Source organism: Triplophysa rosa, linkage group LG11 (assembly GCF_024868665.1).
Source record: "Triplophysa rosa linkage group LG11, Trosa_1v2, whole genome shotgun sequence".
Classification (NCBI taxonomy): domain Eukaryota; kingdom Metazoa; phylum Chordata; class Actinopteri; order Cypriniformes; family Nemacheilidae; genus Triplophysa; species Triplophysa rosa.
In genome coordinates, this window is record NC_079900.1 from 15,167,528 (window position 1) to 15,193,712 (window position 26,185).

The 26,185-nt window shown below is 38.9% G+C and overlaps 3 protein-coding genes across 10 annotated transcripts in view; 1 reads left to right on the forward strand and 2 right to left on the reverse strand.

Moving 5' to 3' along the window:
* The window catches only part of gpatch8 (G patch domain containing 8), a 40,661-nt gene extending 39,967 nt beyond the window's left edge, over positions 1-694 (reverse strand). For 3 of the 7 annotated variants that reach the window (XM_057346911.1, XM_057346910.1, XM_057346907.1), the window contains exon 1: positions 603-641. Coding sequence is in view for 1 of the 7 variants with exons in the window: in XM_057346906.1 (XP_057202889.1) it covers positions 603-647 (45 nt within the window). In the remaining 6 variants the exon portion in view is untranslated. Of the gene's footprint in view, positions 1-602 lie in introns of all 7 variants that reach the window. The other 4 variants (XM_057346906.1, XM_057346908.1, XM_057346909.1 and 1 more) reach the window with 4 other exon arrangements.
* A 1,400-nt stretch (positions 695-2,094) lies between these two features.
* On the forward strand, positions 2,095-21,766 carry map3k14a (mitogen-activated protein kinase kinase kinase 14a). 2 transcript variants are annotated; one of them, XM_057346925.1, is made up of 16 exons: positions 2,095-2,301; positions 10,191-10,429; positions 10,517-10,556; positions 10,690-10,873; positions 12,037-12,369; positions 14,269-14,403; positions 14,480-14,609; positions 14,770-14,898; positions 19,254-19,352; positions 19,444-19,601; positions 19,724-19,874; positions 19,966-20,316; positions 20,417-20,526; positions 20,676-20,814; positions 20,950-21,050; positions 21,155-21,766. In XM_057346925.1, exons 2-16 carry the CDS (start codon positions 10,201-10,203, stop codon positions 21,353-21,355), a joined length of 2,490 nt encoding a protein of 829 aa, XP_057202908.1. In that variant the 5' UTR covers positions 2,095-2,301; positions 10,191-10,200; the 3' UTR covers positions 21,356-21,766. The 2 variants fall into 2 exon arrangements, with proteins under 2 accessions (XP_057202908.1, XP_057202909.1); XM_057346926.1 differs by lacking the exon at positions 2,095-2,301 and adding an exon at positions 6,197-6,368.
* Positions 21,767-22,000: 234 nt separating this feature from the next.
* On the reverse strand, positions 22,001-26,127 carry baxa (BCL2 associated X, apoptosis regulator a). Its single transcript, XM_057345751.1, has 6 exons — positions 26,048-26,127; positions 24,818-24,866; positions 24,560-24,718; positions 24,275-24,410; positions 24,079-24,183; positions 22,001-23,469 (listed from the first exon to the last, which is right to left on the reverse strand). The coding sequence occupies exons 1-6, from the start codon at positions 26,076-26,078 to the stop codon at positions 23,371-23,373; spliced, it is 579 nt and encodes a 192-aa protein (XP_057201734.1). The 5' UTR covers positions 26,079-26,127; the 3' UTR covers positions 22,001-23,370.
* Between the last annotated feature and the right edge of the window lie 58 nt (positions 26,128-26,185).

Consider the following 26,185-nt stretch of genomic DNA (forward strand, 5'->3'; position numbering starts at 1 on the left):
GCGTGCATTATTCACATACTGCCAGACTGCGAACAGAGACAAGACTGCTAGCACACCTAACGTCCTAGAAAAGTTAATAAACAGGAAAATCTAGACTAAAGCTTTTAGCTTAAAGTTAGCCTTCAGTTTTACAGCTTAGAGAGTAAAAACCATCATTTAACATTCAAATCGACTCGACTCGTATTGGGTTCAGGTGGCGGTCAGCAGTAAAGATACTAGCTCATCTTATCCTGACTGAGGCGTTTATCTCTCACTGCCAGGCCCTGGTCACAACTGCGGTCATCTTGAAAGCGTCAAATTAACAAACAACTGTTAAGCAGAATGGGTGAAATAAGAATACTTCTCAAACCTTAACGGCCATGTGCTGTTTCGCTGGAAATGTTTAAAAAAATGTATGAGGTCAGCTGTAAAGCGACACGGACACATTACTGGTCTCGAGCTTGTCAATGCTAAACTGGGACGTACTGGTGCGCCAGTGTCACAACAATAGCAACACCGCAAGCCTCGCGCAGCAAGCAAAAAATAAAAAAGCAAAAGCACGTCCTTTACAATGCAGAGCTGCCATTATATTTCGAATACGTTTTATTTTTGATCATATTTACCTGGAAATCACGCTCCTCGTTGAACCTAGAGAATCTGTCGGCCATTTTCTCTACAGCTCGCCTTGTCTCCTGCGTTTCGACTTGTTCCTCTAACCCTAACGCCCAGTAAAGTAAGAGGATAAGCGACTGACCAATAGCAGGAGACATATTGTTGATTGACGGTCTGATTGTCCTATCATCCAAGCGGTGCATATTCTTGTGGCGACAAAAAAGCGTTTGAGCTACTGCGTGTTGTTGATCGTATGAATCGTTCACTGTTATGCCCTTTGCACATCATCAATTCCCCAAAAGTATGTTTATGAGGTCTTGTTCTCTTGCTTTTCAAATTCTTTGTATCCGTCTTAAAATATGTGGGTTCCATTTGTGTTATGGTAAAACACGACGTTTAAGACACGGATAATATGTATGTTACGTAGTTTATTACTTAATATATTTTGTTTAATTGTTTCGGTAAACAATGTTTATGTACATAAAGTGTTGTTCATTAGTTGTCGTCCTTACCATATTCTTTCTTATCGGTCGCTGCTTTGTTTATTGTGAAGGCCCCCTCTGGTGCCAGGAAAAAAATCACATTTAAATAAAAAAAGTCTTTAAATCTTTGACTGTAGCTGACATGATTTTGGTCTTGGTTTTAGTTTTACCAGTAGGCAACAAATATCTTAATCTTAGATGCATGAACATTTTCAAATTGTGCAAAAATGATCTCCTTTTAAGTTTTCCTTTTGAATTAACCTAATTTTTACTATCCTATTTCCAGACATTTTTCTTGTTTCAAGCATGTTTTGGTCATTTTGGACAGAATTTGTACGTTTTTGCAGTGTCCAAAGCAACACCTGAGCAAGTTTTTAAGAAACGTGAACGGTGGTTCATCTTACTACTATTGCAAAGCAAAAACATTTTATTTGTTGTTGTAATTATCAATGAAAATGTATGTGAAGGAAATAAATTGCATACATAAATAAAAAATGCATATGGAAAATAAAAGATCCACATAATCCAGCTCAATAAATAAGGGTAGTTTTGTATTTTTCTGTCTGATACTAGGCATCTTTCCAAACTTGGTTCATTTTCAAAATACATCTCATGGAATGTTTTTCATACAGTATGTGTTTGCCAAATGACCCGGTAGGTGGCGCTTTAGGACAAAACATTGGTATTACACTAGACCAATTGCAGATTTTTCGTAATAATGTGAAGTTATGATCATATAGTACCTGAAATGATACGAGACGTTCTAAATACAATTAATGTAAAAACATACCACAGTTCAAAAATTGTCAGACGACACTGTATAAAGCAATAATTTACAGTTTGCAACATTGTGTTGATCATGTAGCCTGTTTTCTAGAATTGCGCTTTGTTTCATTTTGGAAGCAATGTACTAAACAATTTTGCAACAAACAACGCAATTTTGTAAATCTCACTTTGGCCAACAACCTACAGTGGCTATGAGCGAAATCTTTACTTTAGATATGAAACGCTTGTTGTGGTGTCATAATCTAGTCGTGTTTCAAATCCTAGTGAACTGTCTATATAGAGATCCGCGCGAATACGCCCGAACGCCCAAGCGATGCCGTCTACGTAGACTGCTCAGTAGGATTTGAGCCAGAAAAGTCTTCCTGTACATCATGCGATCAGAACGACTCGACACACAGTCCGTTACGAGACCATTCTCCGCTGTCTGATTTGTACATTTACGGTAAGTCCCCTCAACTTTTACACTATAGTGACCGACACGAATGTCCGTCTTTAATCTCCACATCCGCAACATTTATTACAGTCTGTGCCAAAGTCTTGCGCTTAACGAAATGGCGGAGGCGCGAAGGAGGAAGTTAAACGCTTTTATTTCATCGTTTTATAACGCTTTACTTTGTGCAAAACCATAAAAAGACATTGGCAAATATTTAAAACCCAATCAGAATTTACGTATAAATAACAATTAAAAAGTAATAATAATCGTGTAAAAAGGTTACAGTTACCGTGTACTGCCTTTACTGTAAATGTAAGTTATTATGAGTGTATGTTATTTGTAAGGTTTCGCCATAATATATACGTTTTATTTTTACTCAATTGTTATCTTGAGTGTGTGCATGAATTGACAGTAGTATTGAAATGATTAAATAAACGTTTATTGTTTTTTAAACATACAAATGTGCAAAGAGACTTGTGCTTTGTCTCTGGGTAGCAATTGGGCAGTGGGGCCCCTGTAAGGTATTCAGCCAGGGGTCGGTATGCAGTGGGCTGGTCAACAGGTTGATGTGGCGATATACTCAGGGCAGAAGCATCCTGTTCATCTGTGGGGGTGTGGATGAGTCATTGCCTAATGTCTCAATGTGTGTGCTGCAGTCTGTTTTCCTTTAAGTCCCCAAATTGGAAAACTTGTCTCTTGTTTTTCATGCCTCAACCAGTTTGCTCTTTCATCCATCTTAGTTTTGAATGCCTGAAATGGAAAGACAGAGCTTTAGTGCCTAATATAACTGGAGTTTTCTCATTCCATTTATTACAATGCTCACCCGTCACGCAAACACACACCCAAATACTCTCATTAAATCATTTTCTCCTCCCAGAAAGAAGGAAACGCGTGTATTATTACTCCCTGCTTTATGCATCTTGTAAATGTGCATTTTTGTTATCTTTGACAAAAAAAACCTTTATTAATTAATTTCCTTAGTAATAACTCACATAAAAGTGCAATAAATTGTGCAAAATACATCTCATGGGAATTTTTGTCATGAAACCAACGTCCATTCTTTTAAAGGCATGGTGGGTGATCCTGTGCAGAAACATTTTTTGTCATGTTGGTTGGAAATCTCTTTACATCCTGATAGCAATCAAGAAGTATAGTGGTCAAATAATATTTTTATAATTATGTTTTGTCCTTGAAAGGAGTAGAACCAAAAAAACATTCGCCCAATCAAAACGTTCTGGCCGGACGCTGTGAGTGGTCATGTGTACATTTTCAGCCAACGTAGTTTGCATACCACTGCGCACCCTGTTCACGCAGACATCATACGTCATCAGCGCTCTCACGTCCGCTGTGTCAATGTAGGAAGAATGGCGGACAATCAGCAACAATCAAACTTTCCTGCGGAACCAACAACAACTAAATCTACAAAATGAAAGTTTTTGAAAAAACAGTGACGAAAAAACGTCTGGATCATGAAAGAGGAAAAACTTGAATTAAAGGGGTGATATGACACGGCTAAAACGAATTTTATCGTTTGTTTTAGATGTAATGCAATGTGTATACACGATTTAAGGTTAAAAAATGCTGTATTTTCCACATACCGTGCATGTTTGTATCTCCTCTTTGCTCCGCCTCTCTGAAACGCGCAGAATTTTTACAAAGCTTATGGCTCTGAAAAGCGAGGTGTGCTATGATTGGCCAGTTAACCAGTGCGCAGTGATTGGTTGAATACTGCAAGCGTGTGACGGAAATGTGACGCCTCTTACCATATTTGGAACATCAGGTTCCAAAGCAATTGTACTGACAGGTATGCCCACCTTACTTGCGTATACATTTGGGCGGTCTTAGTCAACTCATACCACGAACTGAAGTAGATTTGTGGGGGTGTGGTTACACGAGGCGTTTCAGGCAGGTCTGGGTGAGCATTCGCTTTTCGATACAATGCATCTTTTCTTACGACATTTTAATTTTTGCAATTTTACGTGTCTAATACATGCATGGGCAACTTATAACTTTAACATTGGTTCAGCTTTTACATGATGGAGAGAGCTCTGGCAGGCAAAGGGTCTGAAAGACGATACCATGGTTGCTCTCTTTCTTTTGGACAGGTATGTACATGCTTCGAGAAAAATTTAATGGATTTAGTTTGTAATTCGTTATGTGGATTTACGAAATACATTCATATGTTTGGAGGAGGCGTGGCTTTGGATGGCGAATCGCATAGAGGGTGGGATTATAATTTCCGTGCTAGCAGGCTAAAGTTGGCGCCTTTCCAAATCAACCACTCCACCTTTAATGCTTGTGAAATGTTATAAAAACAAAAAATGTTTCTTCAAAAGCTTGATTTTCCACACTGGCCTGCATCAGATATTACACAGAATTACATTGGTTGTAATTGGCCTGGCAATAAATTGTGAAGTGGACAATCCCGTCGGTTAAACTGTTTGTTTTGTCACACACTTCAGTGGTAAAGGCTGTCATTATAGCTCTTAGAATGTGTGTTTTCTTCTTGTCCCTGGCCTCAATACCACACTGTTACTTTTTAACATCCACACTTCTGTATGCAATGGCTCGCTGAATTCACTGTCAGCCATTGTTTGCTTTCTTCCTCATCAGCTTCTGGCACTGGGCTCACACTTCTGCAAAAACCTTCCAACTTAACCTGTTGATAATTACAATGTTTCACCATTGTATTATAACTAGTGATGAAAAGTTAATGCCCAATATCAAATTTTTGTCTCATTGTTACAAAGCAAACCGCACAGTTTCCCTGACCTGTTAGAAGTGACAGCTTTCGTGTTTTTCGTAAACAGTTTCGTAATATTGCAAGTTGTATTTTACTTCTGTCTTTGCTATATCTGGACTGTGTAAATAATGTGTTTAATGTTACAATATTTATATTCCATCTAATGTCATAAAAATCTGAGGATCAGCTAAATCTCTTTCAAAGAGAAAACAGTGGCTTTCAGTGGGATCCAGTGGTATGAGGATGTCTAAATTATGTTGACATGCCTGCATGCAACCTTGTTTTGAGCTTCAATGAAAACCATTCAATGAAGCAGTTGAACCAGTTTTATTAAATGTTTTTCCTGTTAGTAATGTACATGACATGTAAACAGATGTCATTTGGCTTTTTTATTTCTTGTAGATTTGAGGCTCTAACATCACATCCTCACCAACAGAGCTGTATCTGTTTATACTGCACTGTATGTCTAAGTGCTTTGCGACATGCCACAATCACAAGATATTTAATGTGCTCAAGGTGTGCGGTTACCAGGAAAATAAACAGTTAAGATAAGCATTAATGCCTCTTATTGTGTCTTGTAGTTGTTAAAGGAACAGTTAACCCAAAATGAACAAAGACATTTATACAGATTTGGAGTAAATAATGACAGCATTTTGTGTGAACTGTCCCTTTAGGTAAAACATTTGTAATAGGATGGTTGTAGGGTCACGTATGGAAATTCATATTTTAGAAGAGAAGTCATGGGCGATTGACATGATGTTCAGCTAGTTTCACGTTTGCAGGGACTCAACGGTGGAAAGGATCTTTTTAATTTCTTTAAATGCACTGTAGATCCTCAATGAGCTACATGTAAAGTTTGAACTTGGCTTCTGCGGCAGGAAAAGCGTTACATTTTTTAGCCATACACACTTTCAAACGAGAGAACACATTTTATTTATTTATTCATTTATAGTTTTTGTAAAGTGGAAAAATAGATTTATGACGAATGGCACAAATAGAAGTTATAAATAGGATCTCATTGGAGTTGAGATAATGCCTGAGAGGCTTTTAGATAGGTGAGGTTACTGAGAACGCTCACTGCTGGAGGAGGAGGAGGGGAGAGCAAGGAGGGGAAATGGAGATGGATTTCCCGTAAATCAGCCCTATCCAATCAGAGCGCAGTTGCTCTCGACATGGCAGAGAGCCAGCGGGATCAATCGTCAGATGTACACACTGAGTGAAGGAGAGAGAGTCGCAGGACAGTGTTAGTTAATGAGTGTTTGGAGAAGAGTGCATACATTTGTTTGCTTTATGCATTGGAAAACCACAAGCCAGTATTTAAGACACTTAACTGGTATGTTATCTTCTCTCTCTTTTTTAGATAAGAATGTGTCTTGAGTTTTAGTCACATTTGTGTGTATTTAGAGATCATTTATTCCTGTTTGCTAACTGTCGGTATTAATGAGTGCAGATGACTTTAGGAAACTTTTTTAAATTATAAGGACAGGACTCAAGCTATCAGTTTCTGCTCAGGACACTTGCTAGCTCATGTGATCATGCTTGTTTAAAACGTGCGTGCGTTTGTTTTTTTTGATTGCTGCATTCTTCCATTGCTCCTGCATGCATTGCTTCTCGAGGAGATCGTTTCTCATCTTTCCAAAGTCTCTGAAGTCATTTTGATGATGTAACAACCTTTCTAATAAGATTCAAAATGGAGGATTCGGCTCCTTGCTGCCAATAAGAATTTGGCAGCTTCCACATGGATGACATCAGTTTTAGATGGAGGCCTGTTTTCTCTTAGTTTAGAGGTACGCAACTGTAGGGCCGGCCGGCCGAGTGCAAGAGTGAGAGAGAGAGAGAGGCTGTGTGTGAGTGGGCGAGACTGTTGGACAGGTTAACTGGGGTCATATGAAGGCTCACTGATGCAACATGCTGTAAGCGCATGAGATCTTGCAGTTTCTCAAGGCTGAGAAGAACTCTTTAGCTGGACAGAAGACTTGTAAGACTAGAATATTTGACTATTCTGGTTCTTGAAAAAATATTTGTGTAAGTGTTACAAAATGTCTGTTGCAATTTACATAATGGTTTTAAATTTTTTATATATAAAATGTAAGTGATGCTTGGATGAGAGAAATTTGCTGCTGTGTTTGATGGCCAAGGCGTTGCTAAGGGCGATTTATGGTTCTGCGTCAAACCTACGCCGTAGCCTATGCAGAGTATTAACAGGAAACCCTGCACTGCAGCTTGACACACACCTCTCCAAAAATGTGACTATTGCTGCATCCCAATTCGCATACTGTCCGTCCTAAATAGTATTCGAAAATAGAATTAGTATGTCCCAAATCGTAGTATGTTGAAAAGAGTATTCCAAAGATTCCCGGTAGAAATTCGAAGTGCTGAATGATGCAGAGTAACGACTAATATTACCCAAAACTCAGCGCAAGTAGGTGGAGTTTAGTGACACTCCACTTTATAAAATTATATAAATGATGTGTCACTTAAAGGGATAGTTCACCCATAAATAAAAATTCTGTAATAATTTACTCACTCTCAGGTTGTTTCAAACCTATATACATTTCTTTGTTCTGTTAAATACAAAGAAAGATATTTGTAAGAATGTTAGCAGTTTTTAGTTCTTCTGTGACATCATCCAAGAAAAGATTATGTTGTTCTGTTGAACACAAAGTGAGATATTTTGAAGAATTTAGGAACACAAACAGTTCTGGGGCACCTTTGACTACCATGAATTGTCAGAATTGACAATTGCTAACATTATTCCAAATATATCTCTCTGTGTTCATCAGAACAAAGTGATTTATGCAGGTATGAAATGACATGAGGGTGAGCAAATGATGACAGAATATTCATTTTTGGGTGAACTATCCCTTTAATTAATAAATATAACTATAGAGTTAACATTGCATATGAAACCATGAGTGAATAAATACTTAAATGGAAATAAGAGCTGTATTTTGATGTGTGTGACAGTTAATGGCCACAATGTTGCCAAGGCAACAATGGCCACTTTCATTTCCTGTTAGTATGTCCCAGTGCGTGGCACTCACTTAATCCTTGGTGTTTCGAGTCAGATCCGTGGGCGTGGCTTGTTGGTTTTGACTAAATCTTTGGTGTTTCAAGTCTTACGAAACCTTTACCCTAACCCACACCCTAACCCTAACCTTACTGTAACCATCTAAACTACCTATGATTGTTAAAATTGACGAAAAAACACGTTTGGGTGATCACGTCTGACTCGAAACGCCAAGGATTTAGTGAGTGCCCCCAGTGCGTGCATGTTGTTTTGCTACACATTAAAATGTATATACTTTTCCACAACTAAAACAGTACATACTTTTTTTTCATAGTACAAGTAGGCAAATTGGGATGCAGCAAATGCGTCAATTCGATGCGGACCACAAGCGCTGTGATTGGTCTGCTTGAATCCCTCCCTCAGGTGAAAAAAACTCAGTAATAGCGCTGCGTTTACTCATATGCATTTCCGAATGAATTAACTAAGTAAATGATATGTTTATCTGTATTTAACAACTTAAGATGCAACAAAAGTGACTTTACTGGCTGCTATCACTGCTAATGTTTCTCCATCAACCTACACAACAAGCTGCTGCTTCTGCTCTTGTCTTAGTTACACAAGCAACACGCTCGTGGACACTGATGACTAGTGGTCATCGCATGTTGGTGCAGACAACAAGGCAGAAGTATAAACAAAAATGATGTGTTGTCTACGGCGTAGGTCTGACATATTAGTACAAATCCACCTTAAGGTGTTCTGAATCTTTTTAGGTAACTTGTTGCTATGCAGTTGCTAGGGTTTTCTGAATGGCTGACTAGTGGTCTTAATTGATTCTGGTACTTAGATACAGCTGAGGCCCACCCTTCAGTTTAACCTATGAGTTTATTCATGCCAGGTGTGTGAGATTTTTAGTGTCAACCAGGTGAAAGTTGTCTGATTATGGAACAAGGAACAAGTTCATGTCCATAAGGATTTATTTTAGGATTAGATGTTTGTTGCAGACCAACCTGCTTCCAGTGTATGACAGTGGTAATCCAATGCAGATCCAATGTATAACAAACACCAATAGTATTTCTTACCATAACAAGCAACATTAGAAAAACATGCTAGTGTTTTTATACAATGAGGAAGTAGGAAAAAATGTGAACCTCACCTTGTGAACTCTTGCCTGAATTGCTTTAAACAATATATCACAGACTAATTTCTACTGGGAATCTTTGGAATACTTTGTGGTGGAATGAACCACCAGCCTCCACCCGAACTGCAGCATCCTTCACAACTTTCAAAAAACAGCTCAAAACATACCTGTTCTGCATTTATTTGACTAACCAATAACTATGTCTTGTGTCTAAAAAAAAAAATCTTGTTGTTCATTCTCTCCTTTGCTTACTCCAGCTTTAATCCTCCTAGTAGCTTGGCCTTGTAACTAACGGTACTGTTTAGCGTGTTGACAAAATGTTTATATGCTCTCCTACTTGTAAGTCACTTTGGATAAAAGCGTCTGCCAAAAGAATATATGTAAATGTCATCAAATAAGGAAAAGATCTTTGTGATACATCACCTCCCACATTTACTCGCAATGAAGTAGTAAGAAATAGACACAAATGTTTATGATTTATGATAACAGCCTCACTCGGTTTTGTAATTGATCAGAGATGCTGATATAATATTCTAAATTTGGTCTTTTTTTGTTACACAAATGAGTCCTTGGGTTGTATTTATATTTCAAATAGGTGCTTGTTAAGTGCGGAAAACACAGCAGAAGTGTTTTGAACATACAGCCTGCTCATATTTCATCCTCAGCAGATCTCGGTGGTGTTCCTGGATCCGCCCACTCCTGAGATCAACCTTTAGAAGAAGGAAGTGTTCAAGTGGAGAATCGAGTCTTTGTGTTCACAGTAAACACAGTGTCCTCTGTCAGACAGCAGGTGCAAAGTTCAGGCGTTGTGAGCGAATCGATTATAAGAGGAACAATACAAATTTTGTATCATCTTGTCATGTCTGAAAGACAATAGCTACCATTGCTTGACGGTTAGAGAAGGCCAGGTGTGTGGTGTCTTGTCTGTGGAGCGGTTATGATGTGTGACTGTGTGTGGGTGCGACCTTGATGGGATTTGAAAATAAAGTGTCACCTCTGTTTTCTAGGATTTCAAAGATGCCGAGGATATTGAACTCCACCGTCCCATTTTCCCATATGAACCAAATTGACATGAAAAATCTGACCTGCCTAAGCTCCAGCCCAATGTCCCACACGGAGAGCAAAAGAGGATACCTGGATAAAAAAGATCAGCCGGCCAATATCATCCTGTGGATGAGTCAGGGAACTGCTTATCATGGGTGTACACACGGGACAGAGAAACAGTCCATCATTGCTCAAGCAGAGTGTAAGTATCAATGGGTTGACAGATACTTTTGGTAATAACTATTCATTTTTACAGTGAATAACTGAATGTTTTTTTCTTTTTGTGTAGGCGAGTCTCAGGATTCACAAGAGTTCTGTCCCAATGGCAGGTAAACCCCACCTCGCCCACATGAACACATGCGTCCCCTTGTTCATATTTAATACCATAAATTAACAGTGTGACCACATTTAAGTGAAATTAGTTTCTGTTCCCGAAGAATAATTACCCTTAAACTTTTTCAGCCACAAAAACGGCCTGCACGTTAGCGTCTCCTCTTCGTCCCTGCTGAGCTCTGTCTCTCACGGTCGGCCCAGGAAGAAACGGCGTAAGAGACAGCGGCGGATACAAGTGGAGAAAGAAAGCCAAGAAAGAGATGGAGTTAGAGGACTCACCGGAGTGCCCGAACAGGACAGTGGACTTGTTCAGGTCAGTTGTTACTGTAATTATAATAGATTTGAGGCATAAATAATTATAGCCTGTCATAAAATAAAATAGGTTGAATGTAAAAAAAAAGATGACATAATATATCACTGCTGTCCTTCTGAAACCTCTTATCTCCATATTTCGTGATTTGTATTTTTTGCTAAATCATTGTTATTAGGCAGCATTTATGTTGTCACTGGGTTTTGCAAATATCTAACCAATAAATAGTATTAAAAAGTGCTCGTCAACTGTGACAACACAGTATTTAATCATTTAAAAAGTACAGTGTTCTGAAAAACTGTGAATTTGGACATCCGAGGTTTCAGAAGGACAGCGATATGTATAATAAAATCTCTGATCCACAACTGCCTATATGAAACTGTCTTGATATGTACAGTCTATATATACAGCTATCTTATAAATCAATTTCCAAATTAAAATAGAACTTTATAATTTACTTAACTTTACGAACAGTAACTTTTTTTTATAAATTGATTAAAGTCAGAGATATTAATATTAACATTGAAATGAATGGGGAGGGACGGAACGCTCAATATGGCCGCCCTAGTGAAGCTTTGGGCATGCGTACTATCTAAAGCAACATGAAAAATAATGTTTTTAAGCGCAATTTGATCATAGGCAACAAACGTTATGGTACAGTTTACGTCATTTTTAAATGTTGTTTTTAAATATGTTGTTTTATTGGGATTTAGGCCGGCCATTGTAGAAATGTCAGAATTCCCCATTCACTCTTGTTTGAATTACATAATAACTGCCCGGAGGCGCATTGCAAACATGGCCGCCGAGTGGCACGACTTCTCTAAACGGACTTTGTTAAAGACTGACGTTGTGAGGCTTACAATACTCAGTGGGTACAAAACCACTTGGCAAATACAAAATATAGTCTGTCTTATTTTGATATATTTATTAATTTAAATCAAAGACTTGCACTTAAATAATATGTTTTCTATATGGAAGTATGTCAGTATTGACTAGATTAAATCCCTGAGAAAAGCAACGATTAGCTAACTGCTAAGTCCGGCAGGATAAACCGCGCTGAAGCAAAAGATTCACACCTATGCACACACAAATACACTCATGAAGGCTTCTGTTTTTCTTAAATGCCTGACAAATGTCTTTCTCCCTTGTCAAATCTTTTAATTCAGGTTGGAGACTCCGTGTGCAGCAGTAGCAGTTCATACACCAGCAGTGCCCTTAGCACAGAACGGGTGTCTGTGCAGGAAACAGAAGCCCCGTCGTACTCTTATCAGTGTGAGGCCCGACAGACCTCCTTCTCAAGACTGTCCTCCTGCCAGAGTTACACTCAAGAGAGCGAGACCGAATGCCCCCTGGCTATTACGGCCCTCAGGGACTATGTCACAACAGAAGACCGCTGCTTTGCATACGGCTTTGTCAAAGATGTCTTGAGAGAGGACAGAGAGAGAGATGAGGATGAAAGAGAGGAGAGCGACAAGAATGAAGGCATTCTTTTTAAAGAGGTGAGTTTAAACACATAAACTCAAACCACCACATGCATACGGCATGTTGAAATTGACACACGGATAGCCTCATACCGAAAGAGCATGACACAACGACAAGTCGCCTTTGCGTGCTAAAACACAAATTTGCATAGAAGTACACGCCAAACAGTCATACAAGCTCACAAAGCCCGGCGAGCAATAAAGATAAAGACAACATAAGCATAGTAATACAGAGAGGAAGAACGAGATAGTGAGAAACACAAACACACTGCCAAAAGTTGTCTTGCGGTCATCAGTTTCCTGTTTTGCTGCGTTCAGCGAGGTTTCGTGTTTACCTCACTAGCCTAGTTCTGCTAGGGAGTTTCCTCACAAATAGACACAAGCAAACCCTGTAGAAACTTAAAGTCACGCGCCTGTCACACTTTCAGGTGAAAATTAATGCGAAATGGCATATTCACGTGACATTTCAGAGCTTCATACTGCGACTAAATGGTGGCATTATGCGACCAGGTTTTTGAGACAGCGCGAGTGTTTTTTTACAAGTGCGAGCATGTGCGACCTGCCAATTTTGATTTATTTCTAGTTGTTATATCTCATGTGAAAAGACGAATAGATCATGAGCCCACCAGTGTAGGCCTATGTGTGTGAGAAGGGGAGAGTCTGGAGCTGCGCGCTGTGCGCGGCTGGATAACTGATGTTTCTCGCTGTCAGCGCCTCGGTCACAGCTCAGCTCATCATTGACAAGTTTACAGACACAACGTGAGCGCATTACTACAATTAGCTGTTCGCTGTGATGGGGTTTTTTTGAGCCTGAGAACGAACGATTTGATATTTGAGACATTTAAAATGAAACTAACCGCGGAGAGGTTCAGAATACGCCATTTATCTGTTGAATACTTGAGACTGAATCATTTCCATTCCGTTCACAACAAGAATGAACGACAGGCAAATGCTCTTGTTAAGTTATCTTTCACATTGTGTAGTGAACATGATGAAAAGTGTCTTTAATAGACAATAAACATATTAAGATGAGCCCTTTCGTTTTTGCTTTAACACTATAAACAATAAAATATACACTTTTTCATACAAAATGACAACTGCACATTCTAATTTTTGTGAGTTAAGTCTATTTATTATCAAAGTATATGTCAGTAATACAGCTATTTTGGGAAAAAATGTCAATAATTGCATTGCAGGCTGATTTAAAGTGTGCCCTTAAATTTTCTGCTTGCGCTCCTAAAAATTTCTGTCAGGGGCTACAGCGTTCCTAGTAAAAAAAGTTAGTCTGGAGCCCTGCATTTCAAGCAGTGTTGGGTGTAACTAGTTACTAAGTAATTAGTTACTGTAATTTAATTACTTTTCCCTTGAAAAAGTAAAGTAAGGGATTTATCTTATTATTTCTGTCATTTAATTACAGTTACTTTTGATGTAATTAAACTAAATACTTGTGGAATTGACATCAAAATTCAAAGTCTAACTTCAAAATCCGTGCTTTAATGTATAATTCTCACATTTGTAATACTTTGGTCAGTTAATAAGAGTACTTTATGTAGTTTTATATTATTTATTTGAATGAATTAAAAGAGCCGTTTCATGTCTATCCTTGAATCACTTAACTAATCAAGGTTGATGTAGGATATAGAAAGTAATTAGTAACTAAATAAGTAACTAAATACTTTTTGGAGAGAGTAATTTGTACAGTAATCTAATTACACTATTGAATATGTAATTAGTAACTAGTAATTAATTACTTTTTGAGAGTAACTTACCCAACACTGATTTAAAGTCATATTTCACCTGAGAATAAAGCATATATGCTTATGTGTAGATTAAAGCTCTGTACTGTCATATTACAGTGATTATACTAATAATATTAACCAATTGTGGATTCCTAAAATCTCAAATACCTTGTTTTAGGGGCTACAACCGGTGAATTTTGAGTACAGAGAGGGACGGGAGTATGAACGCTGTGCGTTTCTGAAGCAGGGATCATTTGGAGAGGTCTTCAGCGTCAAAGACAAAGGCACTGGTTTCATGTGCGCCGCCAAAAAGGTATGAGCATTGTGACCCCTTCGACATCCAGATTCCTTTTAGTTCGCATCGCTGAGTTGTTTTTGGATGTTTTCAGGTGCCATTGGTGAGTTTCAGCAGCGAGGAGGTGGGCTCGTGGAGTGTCCTACAGTCTCCTCGGGTGGTGGAATTCTTTGGAGTGGTGCGTGAAGGTCCGTCCATCATCCTGTTTATGGACCTTAAATCGAGTAAGAACTCATATTCTCACTTATTTGCATGCAAAAACCCTTTGGCCACCTTAGGGCCACATTCGAGGCTCATTTCAGCTGTTCTGCATAAAAGATTGTGTGGGTTATTAAAGAGCTTCATGGTTTATGTATTCATCTGCTTTATTTGCACTGTCCCCAGGTTCTGTAGGGCAGCTGGTGGAGGAAAGAGGACGTCTGCCGGAAGATTTGTCCCTGCACTACCTTCATCAGGTACTGGGGGCGCTAGATCACCTGCATAAGAAGCGCGTCCTTCACCTCGACATCAAAGGTAAATCCGGGATAAAGACCTGATGATGTTACTGTGGTGTATGATTTGATTGGTAGAAAAAGTGATATGTGTATTCTGCTGCATCAAGTGTTATGAAAGGGTTAAAAAAAACTGTGGTTCTTGTTTAGTTGTTTTCCCTGTTTCTAAACCAAGCTGTCTGTAATCCATTTATGTGGAAAGCTGACATCAGAATTCCTTCTGTGGAGTGATCCGCCACAGTTCTTTGGAAACATCCCATAGGATAGCAAAATTACAAATGAGATTGTCCTGTTTCCCAGATTTCTACTATGAGAACAAAATATATCAACAGTGTCAAATGTTCAGAATTGACAAAGTAAAGTATTGAAAGTGAACATTTTAGTATGAACTTATTTCTAATTTTTGTTAACAGTTCTTTAATTTGTTTATATTTTCTCAAAAAAAAGAAAACGTAACCAGAGAAAATACTCATTTGGTGATTAAATACGCATTTAATATGATATTAGAAGATATTTTGAAGAAAGTTGGTAATGGAACAGCACTGGCCCCCATTCACTTCTATTGTATGGACACAAAACCAATGCAAGTCAATGGGGGCCAATTAACAACATTCTTCAAAATATCTTCTTTTGTGTTCTGCGAAAGAAAGAAAGTCATACAGGTTTGAAATGACAAGAAGGTGAGTAAATGATGACAGATTTTTTTTGGGTGAACTATCACTTTAAGGCAAAATGTTGAATGCTCCCTCATTTGTAAGTCACATTTGTAAGTCGCTTCATATCTGCTAAAATGAAACAATGTAAATGATTTAATGATCCATTGTAATCCACTGTGATGGAATAACAAATCCATAAAGTCTCCCAAGCCATAAAAGACCACCTGAGCAATAAAGTTTTCACAGAAGTTAAAGTTAAAACACAGAAAACACTAAAATCGGACATATGTTTTGTTACATAGTTGTGTAAACAACTTTGAGAACGGCATCATTTTCAGATGTGTGATTTTAAATTGATTCATGTGTCGTTGTGTGGTTGGATTTGGGTTTTCTGAGGAATAGGGTGAGGCAAACTGCACCTGTGGTAAAGCAGTGAGGTAGTTTGTGTGTGTGTGTGTGTGTGTGTGTGTGTGTGTGTGTGTGTGTGTGTGTGTGTGTGTGTGTGTGTGTGTGAGAGAGAGAGAGAGAGCGGAGAGAGGAGAAGCGAGAGAGAGAGAGAGAGAGAGAGAGAGAGAGAGAGAGAGAGAGAGAGAGAGAGAGATCAGAATACGTGTGTGCACCCAGGGCTGGGAATTTCCCACAGTGACTCATGAGCTGCAGATGAAGGGGGGAGGGGAAGAGAGAGAACTCAAGAAGACAAACAAACACGAAAGTGAGGGACAAAGCCACCATATATAATACAGAAAGACACATGATTACAGCATTGTCTGTATATTACATACATTTATATTGATAAAGGGAAGATAAGTCAACGCTATATCTTTTCTAGTTTGTTACGTGCAGCGCCATCTGGTGTCTAGATATGTACCAAGCAGTCTTTTTAAGTGTTTTTTGCTTATTGGACTGGTATGAATTACTGTTTAGAAACCGAAAGTCTTTCACACTCCCATTTTAACTTTTCCTGGAAGCAGCAGCTAATGACCGCTGCTAAAACAAAGACTTATGGGAAGAGATGTGCTTTTTTAAGCTTATACATTTTAAAGCTGAAAGTCAACATGAAATTAATATTTCCTCCATTTGGTCACGTAATACACGTTCAGTGTCTTATTGTGCAAAATGTGTTAGTATTATATCATCAAAATTATATTATATAAAAATGAGAAAAACAATACATTTATGGAAATGATTGGAAATAATGTTAGATTTGGAAAAGAGTCATTACTATAGTCAGAATGGTATTTTCAAAAGTTGTTAACTGTGTTTTCAAGATGGAGGTAGTTCATTCAAATATCCTGTCTTATTATTTTTTTTGCTATAAATGCTTCACATTTTTTAAAATAAATAATAGATGGTATGTATGGGAGGCAAATCCTGCCAAATTTAAATAAATTAATTAAACGATGAAAATTAAAATTAAAACCAGATTAGCAATTTCATTATACACAACTGCGTGCACAATATGTGCCAAAATGAAAAATAAAATGAAATTATTTTATTTTCATTTTCATTTTTACACTGACAATGCGTTGTCCCTGTCAAATTGAAAAAGAAAATACAATTGGTGATTTGACATTTCATTTTCACTAAAATCTCGAGGCAAGACTGCCAATTTGAAAATGAAAAGGCAAATGTGAAAAATAAATTGTAAAAACATTTTTTACAAAGGTTTTATTAATGTTCACGCAATAATACTGACACAATTCAAATTAAAATGTAAACTTTGATTTTCATTTTATTTTATTTTCTCTTCTCTTTTATTTCATTTTCGTTTTCATTTTCTTGTTCACGGTCATGCAAATTTCATGTTAATTAGTGGGCGTGGACGAGCGTCTGCGTTACTGGGAACGCCCACAAAAAACGTCATATCCGTTTATCCGAATGAACGTGTGTGGACCTTGTCAGGCGCTTGGCCTTAGCGCTTTGTAATGATGACGATGACTGTACCTGGTGCAATACCGAAAATTGTTGTGTGGTGTTCTGCATCTCTGATAAGTTAACAGACGAACAAACTAAAGCATTGGAGAGCCTGTATCTCTAGCGTGCCCTGAAACATGCCGGAGCGCGATTGTCCCCACTCTGCCGCTGACCTGCGCTCACACTGTACATTACCATCCGCACCCGAGCGCGCTATCATCATTACACTGTGACTGCTTTTAAGAAAACATAAACAAAGCGATCTTTCTCAGCACAATTGAATCCATCGTAATGTTCGGTTTGAGGTTGATAAGATGTGTTTAACCTCACGCGCGCTGTGCGCAGACCAATTCGCTTATGGTATCACAAGAGCGGCTCATATGTGTTTAAATCAGCCCCGCGTACTTCATTCATTATGAAACGCCAAATTTCGAATTAAAAACCCTTAATTCGCAAAAAGTTTTGAGGTGGTTTTTCATTTTTGCGAAAAAGGGTTAATGCGAATAATGGGAGATGGAAACACATTTGCCGAATAAATTCCTCCAAAAAGTCACGTAATTGCACTATGAGACGTCGTAACCTGACTAACCAGAGTACTGATCTTGTTACACAGCATCAGAAATATTGTTATGGTCATTCTTAAATGCCTGAGCAAAGTCGTCAAGTATTTCTGTAACTGCCTCTAAGAACTGTCACAACTGTGTTTCCCAAACAGCAGGCATCCACAAAAGCACCACATTTATTGTGTTTCGTAATCGTCTGCTTGCGCAAGTATTATTCTATATGAAAATCATTATATTCAGTGGCTTCTCTTACTTTTCTTACTGATATTTAGTGGCAGTTTATTAGGAAGTGACGGTTGACTATTTGGATGGAAACGGTGCTTATTCGAAAATGTTTTATGCGATATTCCAATTTTGCGCATAAGCTAAATTCGCAACTTTGGATGGAAACCCGGCTAGTGTAATGATGATAGCGCGCTCGGGTGCGGATGGTAATGTACAGTGTGAGCGCAGGTCAGCGGCGGAGTGGGGACAATCGCGCTCCGGCATGTTTCAGGGCACGCTAGAGATACAGGCTCTCCAATGCTTTAGTTTGTTCGTCTGTTAACTTATCAGAGATGCAGAACACCACACAACAATTTTCGGTATTGCACCAGGTACAGTCATCGTCATCATTACAAAGCGCTAAGGCCAAGCGCCTGACAAGGTCCACACACGTTCATTCGGATAAACGGATATGACGTTTTTTGTGGGCGTTCCCAGTAACGCAGACGCTCGTCCACGCCCACTAATTAACATGAAATTTGCATGACCGTGAACAAGAAAATGAAAACGAAAATGAAATAAAAGAGAAGAGAAAATAAAATAAAATGAAAATCAAAGTTTACATTTTAATTTGAATTGTGTCAGTATTATTGCGTGAACATTAATAAAACCTTTGTAAAAAATGTTTTTACAATTTATTTTTCACATTTGCCTTTTCATTTTCAAATTGGCAGTCTTGCCTCGAGATTTTAGTGAAAATGAAATGTCAAATCACCAATTGTATTTTCTTTTTCAATTTGACAGGGACAACGCATTGTCAGTGTAAAAATGAAAATAAAATAATTTCATTTTATTTTTCATTTTGGCACATATTGTACACGCAGTTGTGTATAATGAAATTGCTAATCTGGTTTTCATTTTCATCGTTTAATTAATTTACTTAAATTTGGCAGGATTTGCCTCCCATAGGTATGTTGTGAGTTGTGAGTGACTAGTAAAACACGTTCGCTTTGTGTTTTCCCGTTTGTGTGCGTTTTCAGCGGATAACGTTTTGCTGTCAGAGGATGGAAAAGATGCATTCCTGTGTGACTTTGGACAATCAGAGAGAACGGACAAACAAGGGCGTAGTTTTTGTCAGGGTAAGTTCATAGGTAACATGATCACAGCCTCAAAAAACACATTTGCTTTGAGTAAAAAATAGACATGAATTATGTTTGTATGTTTCTTTAGGGCTGAAAGGCACAGAGACTCACATGGCACCTGAAGTGGTGATGGCTGAACCCCGCTCTTCAAAAGCAGATATTTGGAGTAGCTGCTGTATGCTTCTGCACATGCTCAATGGCTGTCATCCATGGACCCGCTATTATTCCCGCCCACTCTGCCTCAAGGTAAGCCATGATTGGACAGTGCATTTAAGTGAACGTTATGCGTTGATGTGTCTTACAGGTTTAAAATGATTGTTATAGCACTTAAAAGCGAACATGTATTTCTTATGTTTGCATGGTCACAGATAGCTACAGAACCTCCACCGCTGAGAGAAATCCCACATGACTGCAGCTCCCATACTGCTGATGTCATAAAGGCAGGACTGCAGAAAGATCCAAACCAGCGAGTCTCTGCCAAAGACCTCATCGCTAAAACTGCTAAAGCACTCAAAGAAGGTACATTTAATGTTATTTGTATATGGCATGAAGAAACTCGCTTTTATTAAAAAATAAAGCAATCAAAATGTTTATCGTCAATGTCTTGCAGTTGGAGGACTTCGCAGCCCGGCAGGAGGAGGGACTTATCAGAAACCGTTGGAAAAGCCAGAGGAACCTGACTCCGCCCATTCAACCACACCCACCACATCACACTACACCGCTTCCTCTCATAGCTCTAAGCTGCAGTGGATGAGCTCAGAGCAGAAGAGGAGAGATGGTGCCGAGAAACAGGATGAGAACCCAGACGAGGGAACACAGTGGAAACAGACAGAGGAGAGAAGAGATGAAGGTCACTCTCCTCCACAGTCACTGATCCACATTCAAGCCCCATCACCTGAGCCACAGATAAAAAATAAGACAGAACCTACAGGAACCACTGAGGAACGGCGACTGGAGAGAGGTAAGTTTTAACCTCGAACACATTTACTGTGTATATATATCATTTTGTGATGATCAACAGATTGTAACGTTACACTTTTGTACTCTCTCACTATGTGTAGATTTCTGCCTGAGCAGTCTTTCCCTGCCTCACGCTCCTGAGTTACAGGAGCAGGCGCTGTCTTGCCTGAGTAGTGACTGCATGTCCACCAAAGAATGCTGTGACAAGAAGGTAAATATATTGACATTGATGAAATGACATTGACGATGAAAGCCCTGACCTGTTGGCTACTAGTGGATAACACGTTTGGAAAATCTTACTTTGCTTTCTTAACTCTCAATTCCTTTGAATTCAAAAGTCTCTCACTTTTTTTACTCTAGGATTCAGGACGCTGGTCAGACAGCCTTGGTGATGACCTTAGCTCGGGTGTGTTTTCCTACAACAGCCAACAGGATGGCCAAAGCTTCAACAGAGACTGGCTTGTCCCCGCACATCATCCGCCTCCTCGTTGCTTTGAGGGTGCGTAAACCAGTCTCTCTTAAAGAAATGTAAACCACCAGATGTTATTGTGACAGCTTCACATACTTTCGGGCTGACATTTATCAGATAAGTGGGCAGGGATATTTGTTTCATGTCTGTTCTTTGTCTGTTCAGGGGTGGATGTTTACATCAGAGACTTCAACGGGAAATGCCTTCATATTCGGGAGACTCCCAGAGTGAATGTAGGCCACATTGCAAGAGGAATCAGTGATCAGGTATGCAGTCTGTGTGTACGGGGCATCCAATGCAGCACACATACTTTTACATTACTTTTTTGTGTTTGCAAGTACTGTATGTAATATTTTTCTTTCTCTTGCAGATCTCAGAGAAAGTGTTCAGTCTACAAACCGAGCATGGCTGCTCAGTGGTCCATGAAAAAGAAGTCCTAGAAGGCAGCCTGTTCTTGCGTTGCGTTTCCGCACCTGACTGCAGCCACTATCATCAGAATGGACACCCCCTTTGCTGCAAAATGCCATGGAGCTGGAGGATCAAAGATGGGGTCCTTGAGACTAGAGACTGATTTGTCCCAAAAACCAGCCTCTGTCAGATTTCTTTGCCATCCATGCCTGTTCATCTTTTTTTGAGCCATTGTCATAATATTGTCATTCATTGTCATATGTTTGGTTTACATTCTTAGAATTCGCAAGTTGTTGACTTTTCAGGTTTTTCCTTACCTCGCATCATGACCCTTCATAAAATCATTTCATGACAAGATATATTTTAAAGACCTTTGGGAAATACCTGATAACGGGACAATGTTTTCATCTGATGATGACAATGCCTTACTTCCAAGCACTTATGAATTAGATGACATTGTCTGTATGGTGTTCTTGTATAGACATTTGGAGATGCAGATCCCAGATGTTTTGAATGAATGTATCACCCGTGTTTTAAAATTCTTCTAATGTTTAATAAAATCAAACATTCTTCACGTGTTGTCTTATCTGTGATTGCTGAAAATCTCGACATGCAGTGATAAGATGTACTTATGAATTTCTTTACATAACAACTTTAAATAACAGAATGTTTTTGGTGGCTCAGAAAGTAAAGGAAAAGCTTAAGCTGTATTCAGTTTCCAATAAAATGTGGAAATTGTAAAAGCATAGGATGACTAGCTGTGTCCAGTAAATTCTCTTTAAACAAACAAAACATGCACACTTTTAAATTGAAATCCATAAAAACAATTTATTGTTTCATTTCACATCTTACAAAACAAACTCATGGGCTCACAGTACATAGACTTCCTTAGGGTGCACAGTTCATACCAATGTACAAAGATGTAGAAAAAGATGAAAAAGTGGTGGCAAGTATCATAAAAGGCCAAGGCACTGTCAACAAAAGAATCAATAAAAAAGAAAACGATACCTTTATCCAAACAACCAACAATAAAGAAACATAAAAAAGACAATTGAAGGTAGCACTGTGGGTTTGACTAACCAACGTTAAAAATACAGTACTGAGAAGACCTTCCAAAGGGAAAAGCTCAACCACAAGTCCAAGATAAAAGTCTGGGTACTACAAATGCACACGATCCCTTCCATTGTGAAGTGTTTGCACCAGCTTAAGCAAAATTAACAGCAATTCATTCAAGTATCACACGTGATTTTCCTATATCTTTGGATGTAAGGCAGATACCACCGCTGTCTGATAAGGAAATGATTTGGATTGTGTAAAAAACGGCTCAGAAATGTTAATTCAAGAGTCACCAGAAATATACCGTTATAGGAAGGGCTCATTGCTTATGTTAACTCGGACATGCCCACATAACACAACCAGTGTGAGATTGGCTGCGTTGCATTCCTGTGCCCAAAACGCTGTTGCAAACACTACATTTCTGCTCAAGAGGCTAAACCTTACACCTTTATCACTGAAGCACAAACCTTCAGATCATAGTACTGTCATAAACTGAGGGAGACTAAGACCAAGAAAGAAGAGAGAAATGAGGAGAGGAGAAATTCAGATATTAGCAGAATTCACCCTGAGCCCATTCCTATTCTTTCAGATCTAACAATAATGCAACAATTACAGCACAATTATAAATAATTGTCAAACCAATTTCTTTATGACTGACGGAAACTAACATGGAATATGAGATCAAGAAATGTCAGTCTTGAAAAAAAATCAATAAATTAAATCAAATACCCAATGTATTCAGTCTCTTAACCTATATGACCTAAATACCCATAACCCCAAACAAATAATAAATACCTAAAATTATGGCTAAACCTGAAATTAGGAATTAATCTCTCGTTCATTTTCAGTGCAAATATTACAGAGATTGATGCATAAACTAGTAAGGCCACAGGCTCAGGAGTAACAAGAGTGAATCAAAACATCTGCTTCTTGCTCGACTTTTACTCTCTCCACCTCTCTCTCTCTCTCATTCTCATTTGACATCAAGTCTCTCTGTCCGTTCCTCTGCTCTCTTCCTCTTCCCCTCATCTCTCTGTTTCCTTTTGCTGGTCTGTTTCACACTCCACTCACTGTCAAAACTCTGTCTTCTCTCTTTCTCCGCCTTTCTCTCAGTTCCCGACTTCACATTTTGCGGATCACCAGTACAGTGGTAAGGACTCCAGCCAAAAAGACCCCAATGGTCTGCCATGTGGGGGTCCCGAAGTAAGAGCAAATTCCCTCCTAGGGTGAAAAAGGATACAGTTGAGGTTAAAGGAGCCAAGAAATTACCAAGACAAGACATTTTGTAGTCTTATAAATTCCAATGCCCAAAAGTGCCAGCATATAACTACAACCTGATGAAAACAGTGTTTTTGTTTTATTCAGAAATTAATCATAATCAAGTTACATTTGTTGTTGTTTGGTTTAAATAAATTCACAAATTACGTATGCAATTTATCACATTACCGGAAGGATAAATGCCACTTGAGCATGTGTAAAAATGTCACATTGACTCTTAACGCTCTAAACTCTTTACAAGTTTAAAGTGATAGTTCACCCAAAAATGAATATTCTGTCATCATGTACTCACCCAAGGATCAGTAACCGAGCAGATCTCCCCCATTAACTGCCATAGTAGGGAAAATAAATACTATGGGAGTCAATGGGGGAAGGGGGGGGCGAGATCTACTCGGTTACTGACATTCTTCCAAATATCTTCCTTTGCGTTTAGAAGAACAAAGAAATGTATACAGGTTTGGAACAATCCGAGGGTGAGTACATGATGACAGAATTTTCATTTTTGGGTGAACTATCCCTTTAAGGAACCAATTGTGTGAGGAAGTGACCTACCCATCCACCCTGTTCCCTGATCCAGTTAATCACATGATCCTGAATGTAGGACATGGTCCAGCTGATGATGGTTCTGATGATTTCAGGAATCTTTGTTGAAATAGCCTGTGAGCAAAGGAGGGTGAACATTAAATACATCAAACCAAAACAATGCACTGCAACAATATGATACTGAGCAGGTCACGTGTGTCTTCACCTTGATGACAAGCCGACATGCAAAGTAGAAAAGTGCCACCACCCTGCCCCAGTTGAACTTTCCATCTGAGAAAATCTCAAGGGCAACTTTGATAAAGACGTCTTTGGTAGGTTGAAGACCAGAGTCATTCAACATCCTAACACAAAACGACAATGACAATGCATGGTGCTCTTTGAATTGAAACACAATGCCATCCAGTGGGCATTTCTGAGCACAGCATGAAATAATAAAAAAAACATATTCCTGGAACGTTTACAGCAATCCTTTCATTTAAACCCAACTTACCTCTGCAGCTGCACATTTCCATCCAACTCATCTCCAATTTGCTGCAGACACTGTGCAAGACGTTTATGATTGGGGTCGCGCAACTCCACAGCTCCCAGATGACTCCGGGTTACCTCAGCATCACCGTCACCATGGCGACGAACCCGCTCATATACGAAGCTGGGAGAGAGGGGTGAGATGACCAAGGTAATGAAGAACAACAAAGGAAGAAAAAAGGACATGGGAAATAAGAATTTGAGATAAAAAGTAGATACATACTTGTTAAGAAGTGCAGCTCCCAAGTCTAATATCTGGTCATTGCCATTGCCTTCAGGTATAAAAACAACATTATTCGGAGTAAAAGAGAGGGATGAGATTTCACTTTTTTTTCGCATTACACAAAAATTGTGAGTGGAGCTACATATAAACATGTTTTTTCTTAATAAACAGTCACTGCATAGTTTCCGCATAGTTCACAACGTCACAGGTCTGATTTTGAAAGTGTGGTCGGGGTGACTCAGCAGTGTATGTATAATTTAGCGCACAAACATTTGGTTTCAGTTTCCTGGTGAGTTAAGTTGATGCAAAGAAACTAATATGCATGAGCTGTCTTATAGAGAGGAAAAAATCTTGTGACTGCTTTTAGGCTTCACAGTTTTAAAAGCCAAATAAGGCTTAAAAACAGATACCTGATCTCAGACTTCATATACACAATATATATAGGATGTTTTAAAATGTGTAGATATTTTGGGGCATCACATGATGTCCAAAGCTGTGGCGTTTACCAAAAATACTGTGAATTACACCTAGGTAGTCAGCTCATAGGTTTTAAGTTATCCACAGTGCTGAATTCATTTGAGAGTGTAAAAATAAAAATCCTGTCTAGATGAATTGCTCTCTTCAAGTAGATTCTTAGTGTTTAAAACGTCAGCAACTTAACTCGTAAACTGAACATAGACAGACATCCATGGGATGTGTGCTTACTACCCCCCCACACTGAAACGATGATGTCACCTCTTCCAGAAATCAACAACATCGCGGTATCGAGCATGTGAACAGAGGCTGCGTCTCAAAAACGATTCAGCGGTCTACTTTGCGTTTGCTGGGCATCATATGCGCGTTAACGTAACGCACGTTCGGAACGCTTGTATGATGCTGAAATGGTTAGAAATTCGCCTTTTATGACAAAAAAATTGTCTAGGTAGTCAGCGCATTGTTAAGGACATAGCTCGAGACTATTAATGTGTAACTGTTTATTTGTTTCTCGTCATGATCGTTGGAGAACAGCAGATCTGAGAGGCTGATCGGCCGGTGATCGGTATATGTACGGACATGTTTCAGACAGCGGTGTTGTGACACCGGACGGTAGTAAGCAAACTCCCTGTTTACGTGATAAACAAATATTTAGATGTCGATCAAAGCACCTGACCCGAACATCTCTTAGGCGTATATGTTACAAATAAGAAATTTAGCTTAAATCATTATTCAAAACATAAAGACGACACTCACCCGTATCGCCTCCACCCAACGGCGCTGCCATATTAGCATGAATATAAGCGTAGAAGGAGAACGCTAACGCTTCCTACTGACGTATTTGTTTAGCAGGAAGTAAAAAGGCTGATGATGCTGGAGGCTAGTTTAAGTAAT

Coding starts and splice junctions, on each gene's coding strand:
- map3k14a (XM_057346925.1), top strand. CDS start 10,201: ATGCCGAGGATATTGAACTCCACCGTCCCATTTTCCCATATGAACCAA. Junction 19,353..19,443: donor AGGGCGTAGTTTTTGTCAGG/GTAAGTTCATAG, acceptor ATGTTTCTTTAG/GGCTGAAAGGCACAGAGACT. Junction 20,527..20,675: donor AAGAATGCTGTGACAAGAAG/GTAAATATATTG, acceptor TTTTTACTCTAG/GATTCAGGACGCTGGTCAGA.
- baxa (XM_057345751.1), bottom strand. CDS start 26,078: ATGGCAGCGCCGTTGGGTGGAGGCGATACGG. Junction 24,867..26,047: donor GTTGGGTGGAGGCGATACGG/GTGAGTGTCGTC, acceptor TTATACCTGAAG/GCAATGGCAATGACCAGATA. Junction 24,411..24,559: donor GGAAATGTGCAGCTGCAGAG/GTAAGTTGGGTT, acceptor GTTTTGTGTTAG/GATGTTGAATGACTCTGGTC.